At 73.5% G+C, this 10,064-nt stretch overlaps 1 protein-coding gene across 1 annotated transcript; it reads right to left on the bottom strand.

Annotated features, from left to right (window-relative positions):
- Positions 1-3,208: 3,208 nt before the first annotated feature.
- On the bottom strand, positions 3,209-3,907 carry AURANDRAFT_28095 (hypothetical protein; the record flags this gene model as incomplete). The annotated part of the gene is made up of 1 exon (XM_009039649.1): positions 3,209-3,907. The coding sequence occupies one exon, from the start codon at positions 3,905-3,907 to the stop codon at positions 3,209-3,211; it is 699 nt and encodes a 232-aa protein (XP_009037897.1).
- Between the last annotated feature and the right edge of the window lie 6,157 nt (positions 3,908-10,064).

Raw genomic sequence — 10,064 nt, 5'->3', positions numbered from 1 at the left:
CACGGGCGACGTCTTCGAGCCCGTGGCGCGGGCCATCGTCGAGCACCTCGTGCGCGACGGCCAGATGTCGGGCACGGACGCGGGCGCGGCGCTCGCGGCCTTGGTGTCGCACCTCGGCCGCAAGAAGGTCCTGGAGCACGACGCGGCGCTCGCGGAGCACCGGCGGAAGAAGGCGCTCGAGGCCGCCGAGGCGCTGCCGAAGCGGCCCTCGCGGACCCTGAGCTTCGGGGACCTCTTCCGCGCGCGGTCCACGTCCGCGGACGACGTCCTCGGCGGGTCGCGGACGTCGCTCGACGCGTCGGCCCACGAGGAGCCGCGCGAGGAGGCGAAGCGGGCGCCGCCGCCGTCGCCGCTCAAGGACGCGTTGGCGCCCGACGCCGAGGAGGAGGCGGTGCACGTGCTCATCGACGACGACTTCGAGTGGCTCCGCGCGGACGCGTCCGCCCTCGTCCGCCTCCGGTCGTCCGTCGTCAGCGGCCTCGAGGAGCACGTGCTCGCCGACGGCGAGGACGCGCGGACCTGCACGCTCCGCGCGCGCTTCATCGTGCTCATCCTGGGGCCCAAGGGCGACGTCTTCGAGGGCCGCGCGCGCCAGCGCCACGACCGCCACGTCGAGATGGGCGCGGCCGCGGCCGCGCTCCTGCAGGAAGACGCCATCGTCAAGACGCTCTACGAGGCGAAGGACGGGCGCGCCATCCTCGACGCCCTGGACGGCCGCCTCCGCGGGCTCCGCGTGCTGCCGCGGACGACGCGGCCGACGAAGCGGTCGCTCGCGGCGCGCGAGGAGCGCATGGTCGCGGAACTGCGGGACCTCAAGGACCAGCTCGTCGAGGCGGAGCGCGCGGCGCTGCTCAAGGGCGACTCCGACGGCGAGTCGACCGTGCTGCCCGCGGGCGGCTACGTGCTCCGCGTCGCCTACGAGCGGCAGGACCGGCGCTGGGACGCGCGGCAGAAGGACGCCTGGCGCCACGGCGTGTCCCTGGGCGCGCTCGTCGACTTCTCCCAGAAGTACGCGCTGCCCCTGCTGAGCGGCATCGTCCTCGCGCTCGTGCTCGCGAACGAGGCGCGGCCGTCGTACGACCGGTGGACGGGCGTCGACCACGGCGACGACGACGCGGACGACCACCGGCGCCTGAGCGACGGGGCCCACCCGTCCCTCTTCGGCCTGCGCCTGCGGCGCCACGACGTGACGCTCCACTTCATCGTCAACGACGTCCTCATGGCGCTCTTCTTCGGCCTCGCGGTGAAGGAGATCGCGGAGGCGTTCCAGCCCGGCGGGTCGATCTCCGCGCGGACATCACATCTTCGACCCGACTTCAATGTGCGCGGATTGCGCCGGACTCTTCGGCTGTGCTTCGAGAACTCGACGAGAGCGATCGATTCGTCCAAAAATCAGCCGAATCGACTTCGATGCGACGGAGCTCGAGAGTTCCGAAGTTTGGCCCCGACGTCCCAGCTCACTGGTTGATTTCCACACAGGTCGCTCTACCCGCCGACGCGCAAGGCCGTGAACCCGCTCTGCGGCACGGTCGGCGGCGTGCTGGGCCCCATCGCCGCCTACCTCGCCATCCTCGCGGCGGCGAAGGCCGTGCCCGGCCTGCTCGCGGACGACTTCGCCACGCTCGCCAAGGGCTGGGGCATCCCGACGGCGACGGACATCTCCATCGCCTGGGTCACGGCGCTCTGCGTCTTCGGCGCGGGCCACCCGGCCATCAACTTCCTGCTCCTCTGCGCCATCATCGACGACGGCATCGGCCTCGTCATCATCGCCGTCGCCTACCGCGAATCCGACCCGGCCGTCGCGCCCGCGTACGCGTACCTGCTCCTCTGCCTGGCGGCCATGGGCGTCGCCTACGCGCTGCGGCGCGCCCGCGTCGCCCAGTGGTGGGTCTACTGCGCCCTCGCGGGGCCCCTCGCGTGGTACGGCCTGCTCTACGCGGCGGTGCACCCGTCGCTCGCGCTCTGCTTCGTCGTGCCCTTCCTGCCGCTCGACTTGGACTCCGAAGACGCCGGCGGCGACGGCGACGACGTGAGCGACGACGAGGACGACGCGAAGCCCCACCGGTCGCCGCTCCACGACTTCGAGCACGCGACGAAAGGCTTCGTGGACTTTGGGGTGCTCTTCGCGTTCGGCGCCGTGAACGCGGGCGTGCGCGTCGACGGCGTCGGCGGCTACTCGCTCGTCGTCTTCCTCAGCTTGCTGGTCGGCAAGACGCTGGGCATGATCGGCGGGTCGCAGGTCGCGACGCTCATGGGCTTCCCGCGGCCCGAGGGCATGTCGTTCCGCGCGCTCGTCGTCGACGGCGTCATCTCGTCCGTGGGTCTCACCGTGTCGCTCTTCATCAGCGGCATGGCCTTCGCGGACAACGCGCGCGTCATGGACCAGGCCAAGTTCGGCGCGCTCATGAGCCTCTCCCCGGCCGTCGTCCTCGTGTGCTTCGCGACCTTCGTGCCCGACGGGCGCCGGCTCCTCCTGCCGCCGGAGGCGCCGCGCCAGCTCGAGGCGGCGAAGCGGGACCGCGGCGCCGCCATGTCGCCCATCGACGAGGAGGCGTCCGTGCACCACACCATGGGCGGCCGCCGGCCGCCGACGCCCTCGGTCGACGAGGAGGAGGAGGACCTCGAGGAGGTCATCGTCCACAACATGGAGGACTCGCTCCACCGCATCCACCGCATCGAGGCGCGCTGCGAGCGCAAGGGCGGCATCACGCGCGCGGCGTCGCTCAGCTTCATCAACGCGACGCCCTCGACCTCGGGCTCGAACCTCTCGTCGCTCGGCCACGGCTCCGCGGGCTCGCTCGCGCAGCTCTCGCGGTCCGCGACGCCGACGCTCCTCACGGTGCCCGGCTCGCCGCCCGGCTCCGCGTCGCCGCGGACGCCCGACGGCGCTTCGCCGCCGCCGCTCCGCCTCACGGCCAACGCGGACCTGACGCCCATGCCGCGGACGCCGCCGCGGCGCTAGCGCCGCGGACCCCTCCCCTTGTCCTTGTCGTAGTACACTCGTCCGAGATCGAATCGCGGCGTGGTTGCGGAGTACGGAACGCCCCCTCCCTTGTCCTCGTCGTAGTACACTCGTCCGAGATCGAATCGCGGCGTGGTTGCGGAGTACGGAACGCCCCCTCCCTGGTCCTTGTCGTAGTCCACTCGTCCGAGATGTCACATTGTTCGAATCGCGGCGTGGTTACGGGGCGGCGGCGGCGGCGGCGGCCTAGTTGGACTCGTCGAGGTAGTCCTTGACCTCGGCGGGCGTGAGGACCTTGAAGACGCGGTCCTCGCCGATGACGCCGAGCTCGATGTTGTGCTCGTTCATCTCGCCCTCGAAGCCCTCGCGCATCGTGAGGAGCGCGGTGTGGATCGCGTCGTCGAGCTCGACGTCCTCGTTGTAGCGCTTCTCGAGGAAGGACTTGGCGTTCTTGGAGTTCTTGCCGATGGCCGACGCCTGCCAGCCGAAGAAGGCGCCGGAGGGGTCGACCTGGAAGAGCTGCGGGCCCTCGTCGTCGAAGCCCGCGACGAGCAGGCTCACGCCAAAGGGCCGGACGCCGCCGGACTGCGTGTACTCCTGGCACACCGCCGCCGTGTCCTGGACGAGCGCCCGGATGGGCTTGAGGCCCCGGTACGTGAGGTAGTAGGCCTGCGCCTGCTTCCGCGCCTTCTTCACCAGGACGCGGTAGTCCGGGCCGACGCCGCTGTACACGAAGCCGCAGCTCGGCGTGATCTTCTCGAGCTTGTGCACGTCGGCGGACTCGATGAGCTTCGAGCTCAGCTTCTTGTCCGTGCAGAGCACGACGCCGTTCTTCGCCTTGATGCCCAGCGACGTCTTGCCCTCGTTCGTCGCCGTCATCGCGCTCGTCAGCTGGGGGAGCTTGCCGCTCGGGCTGAACGTCGTCAAGCCGTAGCCGGCCTCCATCGCGGAAGAGCGGCGACGGCGCGGTCGAGAGGCGCGGTTGTCTACGCGGCAGTCGCGGCGGGCGCGCTCGCGGTCGACCGTCTCAGTCGACTTAGGCGCGCGGAGAGAGTCCGACCGTCGTCCGTCGACCCCCGGCCAAGAAGCTCCGTCGAGCCTCGAAGCGCCTCGGGCTGCCCCAGTCTCTAAGTCTGTTGTGGCAATGCGATGGTCCTGCCGTCGAAGCTGAGCCGGCGGACGCGCAACTTCGGCTACCGGCTCGGCCTGCGCCGGCGCCTGGAGAAGGAGGACGTCGTCTGCTTCCTGCTCTTCGTCGTCGGTTCGTTGCTCATCCTCGTCTTCTACGTCGTGTGCGTTTCCCGTTTCCATCCGCTTGCCGACCGATGTGCACCGTAGGCGCGCGCACTGGCGGCTGATCTGGTCCGTGGAGAGCGAGGACTGGTGAGATGCCGCTGGCGGGCCGCGAGCTGCCCGGGCCGGAGTGGTTCGCGAACGGCCGCGCGGCCGGCGGCGAGGAGACGTTCGGCCTGCTCCGCGGCGCGCTCGAGCAGGTCGGCGCGCTCGCGGCGCTCTCGGCCGAGGTCTTCGACAACTTGTTGCGCCTCTCGGGCGAGACGCACGAGCGCGTCGCGAGCGCGGCCGCGCGCGCGGACCGCCTCGCGCGGCGCGTCGGCGCGGCGGACGCGGCCGCGCGGCGCGCCGCGTCGTTCCGCTGCGGCGCGGGCCGGGGCCGCGAGCTCGTCGTCGGCGCCGTGCCGAGCCTGCTGACGCCGTCGACGCGGCCCGACGGGCTCGTCGCCCTGGAGCGGAGCTGCGCGCCGCCGCCGCCGCTCGACCGCATCGACGCGGCCGTGGGCGGCGAGTCCTGCGCGCACGCCTACAGCGACCCGAGCCTCTTCGTGGAGCAGTGGATGACGGCGGAGCTCAACCGCCAGCGCGCGGCCAAGGCCGAGAAGAAGGCGAAGAAGGCCGAGCGGAAGGCGCGGCGCGCGGCGGAGAAGGAGCGGCGGCTGCTCAAGGCGTCCGCGGGCGACGACGACGACGACGACGACGACGACGAGAACGCGCGGCCCACGGAAAGCGGCGGCGGCGCGTCGTCCCTCTTCAAGAAGCCCGCGCCGCGGAAGCGGCGGCTCTACCGGGGTTTTTCGGTCGGCCCCGAGGGCGAGCCCGTGGACAACCGCTCCGTGCCGCCGCCGCCCCTCGACCCGGGCGGCGCCGCGGCCGCGCCGCCGGGCCTCGTCCCCCTCGCGAAGCCCCGGCCGCTCCACTCGCTCCTGGACCTCGCCGCGTCGAAGCCCGTCGCGGACTTCCTCGACGGCCTCGCGTTTACGCAGGAGCCGGTCGCCGCGCCCGCGAAGCGCGCGGTGGGCTTCGCCGTCGAGGAGGTCGACGAGGACGACGCGCCCGAGGCGCCGGCGCGGGACCGGGCGGCGACGCAGCAGGCGGACCGCGCGGCCGCGCGGGAGCGCGCGCGCAGCCGCGTCGCGGACCGCGTCCGCGCGCGGTCGCAGACGTCCAAGTCCGCGCCGCCCGCGCTCGCCCCGAGTAAACGGGCGAGCGCCGTCCGCGACGCGGCGCCCGACGACGACGACGCGCCGTCCGACGTGTCGACGAGCGACGGCGAGGGCGCCGCGGGCGACGGCGCCGTAAACGACGCGGACGCGATGTTCGAGATCGCCGCGACGGCCCACCTCGCGGCGCCGGACGCCAAGCCCGTGGAGCGGCGCATCCGCGTCGCGGCGCCGCCGGAGCCCTGGTGGGGGGCCGAAAAAAAGGGCGGCGAGGCGGCGCGCGACGCGGCCGTCGTCGCGGCCGTCGTCTCCTACGCGGAGGCGCTCGAGTGGCCGCGGCACTACTCGCCCGCCTACAGCTGGGAGGTCATCGCGGAGCACCTCGCCGTCGCGCGGGGCGGCGCCATGGACGGCGGCGACGAGCGCGACGCCAAGGCCATGGTCGACGACGCCGCGCACCGGCTGAGCCGCCAGCTCGGCGTCGACTCGGCCGTCGAGCGCGGCGAGCGCCTGGCCGAGGAGCGGCGCCGGCGCGACAAGGAGAACGCGGAGCGGCGCGCCCTCGAGGCGCAGCGGCGGCGCGACGCCGAGGCCGCGGAGGCGAAGCGGCTCGCGGAGCTCGAGGCGCTCGAGCAAAAGGCCGAGGCGAACCGCAAAGCCCTCGCGGCCAAGGCCGAGGCCGAGCGGCAGGCCCTCGCCGCGGACCGCGCCGCGGCGGAGGCCGCCGCCGCCGCGGCGCGCGCGGCCCTCGAGGAGGCCGCGCGGCGGCCGTCGTTCGCGCCGCCGGCGACGCTCGAGCCGGTCGACGAGTCCGCCGGCTCCGAGAGCGGCTCCGAGAGCGGGTCGTCGAGGAGCGGGTCGTCGAGGAGCGGGAGCGGTTCATCGTCGTCGCGGAGCGGCTCGGCGTCGGGGTCCGGCTCGGGGTCCGGCTCCGGCTCTGAGAGCGGCTCGGAGAGCGACGCGGACGCGGCCGACGCGCCGTCCCCGGCGCCGCGGAAGAGCACGTCCCGGCCGCCGCCCGTGCTCTTCAGCGAGGACGAGCTCCGGGCCTCCGACGCCGCCGCCGCCGACGCCGCCGCGGAGCGCACGTCCGAGAAGAAGAAGAAGAAGAAGGGGCTGTTCTCTCGCATGAAGAAGGCCGTCGGCAAAGTCGTCGGCGTGACCCGCTTCAGGGACACGGAGCGGCACCGCGGCGAGACCCTCGCCGCGCGGCCCGAGCGCGCCCTCGGCCGCGACGTGTCCATGCTGCCGGGCCTCACGCCCAAGGGCGGCGCCGCGGCGCCGCCGCCGCCGCCGGCCGCGGCCGCGCCGCCGCGCGGCCCGCCGCCGCCGGTCGCGGCCGCGCCGCCGCCGCCAAGGCCGCCGCCGGGCCCGCCCGGCCCGCCGCCGCCGAGGCCTCCGCCGGCAGCCAAACCGCCGGGCCCGCCCCCGCCCGGCGCGCCGCCGCCGCGGCCGCCGCCGGCCGCGCCGCCGCCGCCGGAGGCGCCGCCCGCGGACGACTTCGACGAGACCGACGAGCCCGAGCCGGAGCCCGAGCCCGCGGAGCCCGAGCCGGAGCCCGAGCCCGAGCCCGAGCCGGAGACGGAGGAGGAGCGCATGGACCGGGAGTTCCGCGAGGCGCACGGCATCGACTTCATCGAGGGCAACATCGTCTACGCGCACCCCGACGACGTCCCCGAGGTCCCGGAGCGGCCCGCCTACCTCGACGCGCTCCCGCCGCCGCCGGCGCCGCGCCCGAAGCCCGCCGCGGGCGCGCCGGCCGCGGCCGCGCCGTCGTCCGGCGGCGGCCTCATGGACGCGATCAAGGCGGGCAACGCGAAGCTCAAGAAGACCGTCGTCGTCGCGCGCCGCAAGAGCGGGCGGTCCAACCTCATGGACGCGCTGAAGAAGGGCGAGCAAGGCCTCAAGCACGTCGTCGTCAACGAGGACCGGCCGCGGCCCGAGGAGAAGCGCGACGCGGCCGTCCTCCAGCTCCTCCAGAACCGCAAGGCCGTCGCCGGCGAGGTCGACTCCGACTCCGACTCCGACTTCGACTCCGAGTTCGGGAGCGACGACTTCTAACTGGATGGGCTACGGACTTCATCGGAGGACTCGTCGAAGTACTCGTCGAGCCTCGGGGCAACGTCAAGGACGTCAACATCACCTCAAAATCTTGGAAATGGGAGAAACTCGTCACGCCCAGCTCGTCGCCTCGGCTCGACGACCGAGATGGACACCACCCTCTGCTCGAAGGACACGACGGACGACACGACGCGGTCCTTCCGGCTCGAGGGGTCGGAACGGGCCATGCGCGCGGCGGCGTCGAGCCGGAGCAAGCTCGCGCCCATGGGCGTGTCGTCCTACGGCGGCCTCGACGACGGCGCGCTCCACCGGCCGCGGTCCCTCGGCGGGTCCGTGCCCGTGGCGAAGCTCGCGGGCGTCGTCGGCGCCTGCCTCCTCGTCGTCGCCCTCGGCGCGGCGCTGACGGTGCAGCCGGTGAAGCCCGCGCTGCAGATGGAAGCGGAGCCGCACCCGCGGCTCGCGCAGATCGACACGAACCGGAAGGAGGCGTTCGGCGCCGGCGCGCCCGAGTTCGGGGACGGCGCGACGCCGGCCCTCGGCGGCGCGGACGTCGTCGCGTTCTTCTCCCTGCCCGCGGGCGCGGCGCCCGTCGCGGGGTCGGCGGCGTACCGCCACGACCTCGTCACGACCGACGACCGGGGCGAGAGCTACGAGTCGACGTGGTACTTCAGCAGCGCCGACCACCTGGCCAAGTTCGCGACGAACCCCGGCGCCTACCTGCCGCGCTTCGGCGGCTTCTGCGCGTTCGGGATCACGTCCGAGTTCGGAACCGACGGCGACGTCGGCATGGACGCCGCGGACCCCACCGTCGGCTGGCCCTGGAGCCGCGAGCACATGGGCCCGCCGACGGACGTGCGCAACTGGGTCGTCCAGGACGGCAAGCTCTACTTCACCTTCCTCCCGGACGTCATGGTGCCGTTTCTCGCGGACTACGACGACCTGCAACAGGTCGGCGAGGACCGGTGGGCGGGCTGGTACGGCGCCCAGACCGGCGCGCTGCCCAACGGCCCCATGCAGACGGACTGCATGGCGTCGGGCTACGGCCCGCCCGTGACGCGCACGTGCACGCTCACGCCGCAGCGGTCCGCGTCGAAGATCTACGAGACGGCGTCGACGAACGTCGACGCGGCCTGCCTCTCCGCGGCCTTCGACGCCTGTGGCGCCGAGCAGGGCAGCAACCCCGTCGCGGACAACGCCTGCTCCGACTGCCTCAGCGCCAACTTCGCCGCGCTGTCCGCGTCCTGCCCGGCGACGGACACCGCGCTCCACAACTACGTCGACAAGGCGTTCTGCTGGTAGGCGCCCGATTTTAAGCTTCGCTTCCGAGTCTTCTCGTGGGGGGAATGGGGGGGGGTCCCTTGTCTCGCCGTCGCGGCGGGCGCCTAGCCGATGAACTGGGACACGGCGAGCGCGAAGGCGACGAAGGGCGAGAAGGGCGCGGCGAAGTCGAGGTTGAACGTGTTCGCGCCGACCTTGCCGAGCTGGAAGACGACCTTGGAGTTGCCGTCGCCGTCGCCGGGCACGAGCTGGAAGTTCTTGACGGACGCGATGGTCGCTCTTCCGAAGAAGTTGAGGCTGTACTGGCCGTTGACGAGGCGCGGCTGGCGCTGGTTGAGGATCTGGAGGGACTTGTCGCTGCAGAGGAACTTCTTGAGGAGGTTGGCCTTGTCGCCGTCCTCGGGCAGCGCGACGCAGATCTGGCGGGGCTTCGCGCCGTCGACGAAGGCCGACAGCGTGCCCGTGCGGCGGTGCACGAAGAGCGCGTGCTCGTTGCGCGCCTGGCTCTTGTCGTTGTCGAGGAGGACGCGGTGGTGCGGGTCCGCGGCGGACGCCGCGGCGATCTTGCCGACGTAGTTGCCCGCCTTCTTCGTGAGGCGGCCGCCGAGCGTGCCCTGCGAGACGTCGTAGACGTGGTAGTTGCCGCTCCGCGTCCGCCGCTTCGCGACTAAAATCTTCGCGCCCGTGGCCTCGACGCAGAGGCACAAGTTGTGGCCGAAGAGCGACTTCGTGCGCTGGAGCACGCACTTGAGGAGCGGAATTTGGGACTCGGACACGGGCCCGTCCATGACCGGGAGCTCGCGCACGCCCTCGAAGGTCATGGGCCGGAGGCGGCTCGCGCTCCCCGTCGACGGCAGGGGCACGGCGGCCTCCTGCGACCCGTCGTCGTCGTCGTCGTCGTCGTCGCTCGCGGCGGCGGCGTCGCCCTCGTCGCTCTTCTCCTCGTCGCGCGACCGCGGCGACGGCTCGAGGATCGCCGCGGACGCGCCGCCCCACTCGGGCTCCTCGCGCTTCTCCTCGTCGTCGCCGTAGGCGCCCTCCTCCTCGGCCTGGAGCCGCATGGCGAGGCGCAGGGACCGCGCCTCGTCCGCGTCGACGCACGGGTCGCCGCGCGTCGGGTCGGACCGGAGCGCGCCGCGGCCGGGCGACGGCGACCGGCGCCGCGGCGACGGCGACCGGCGCCGCGGCGACACGCCGCGCCGGGCGTCGCGGCGGTCGTCGCGGTCGTCGCGGCGGTCGTCGCGGCGGCGGTCGTAGTCGTCGCGGCGGCGGTCGCGCGGCGCGTCGCGGTCCTCGCGGCGGCGGTC

This window comes from Aureococcus anophagefferens (assembly GCF_000186865.1).
Source record: "Aureococcus anophagefferens unplaced genomic scaffold AURANscaffold_12, whole genome shotgun sequence".
In the NCBI taxonomy this organism is placed as follows: domain Eukaryota; class Pelagophyceae; order Pelagomonadales; family Pelagomonadaceae; genus Aureococcus; species Aureococcus anophagefferens.
Note: the sequence above shows the minus strand (reverse complement) of the source record. Positions and strands in the feature narration are given on the sequence as shown.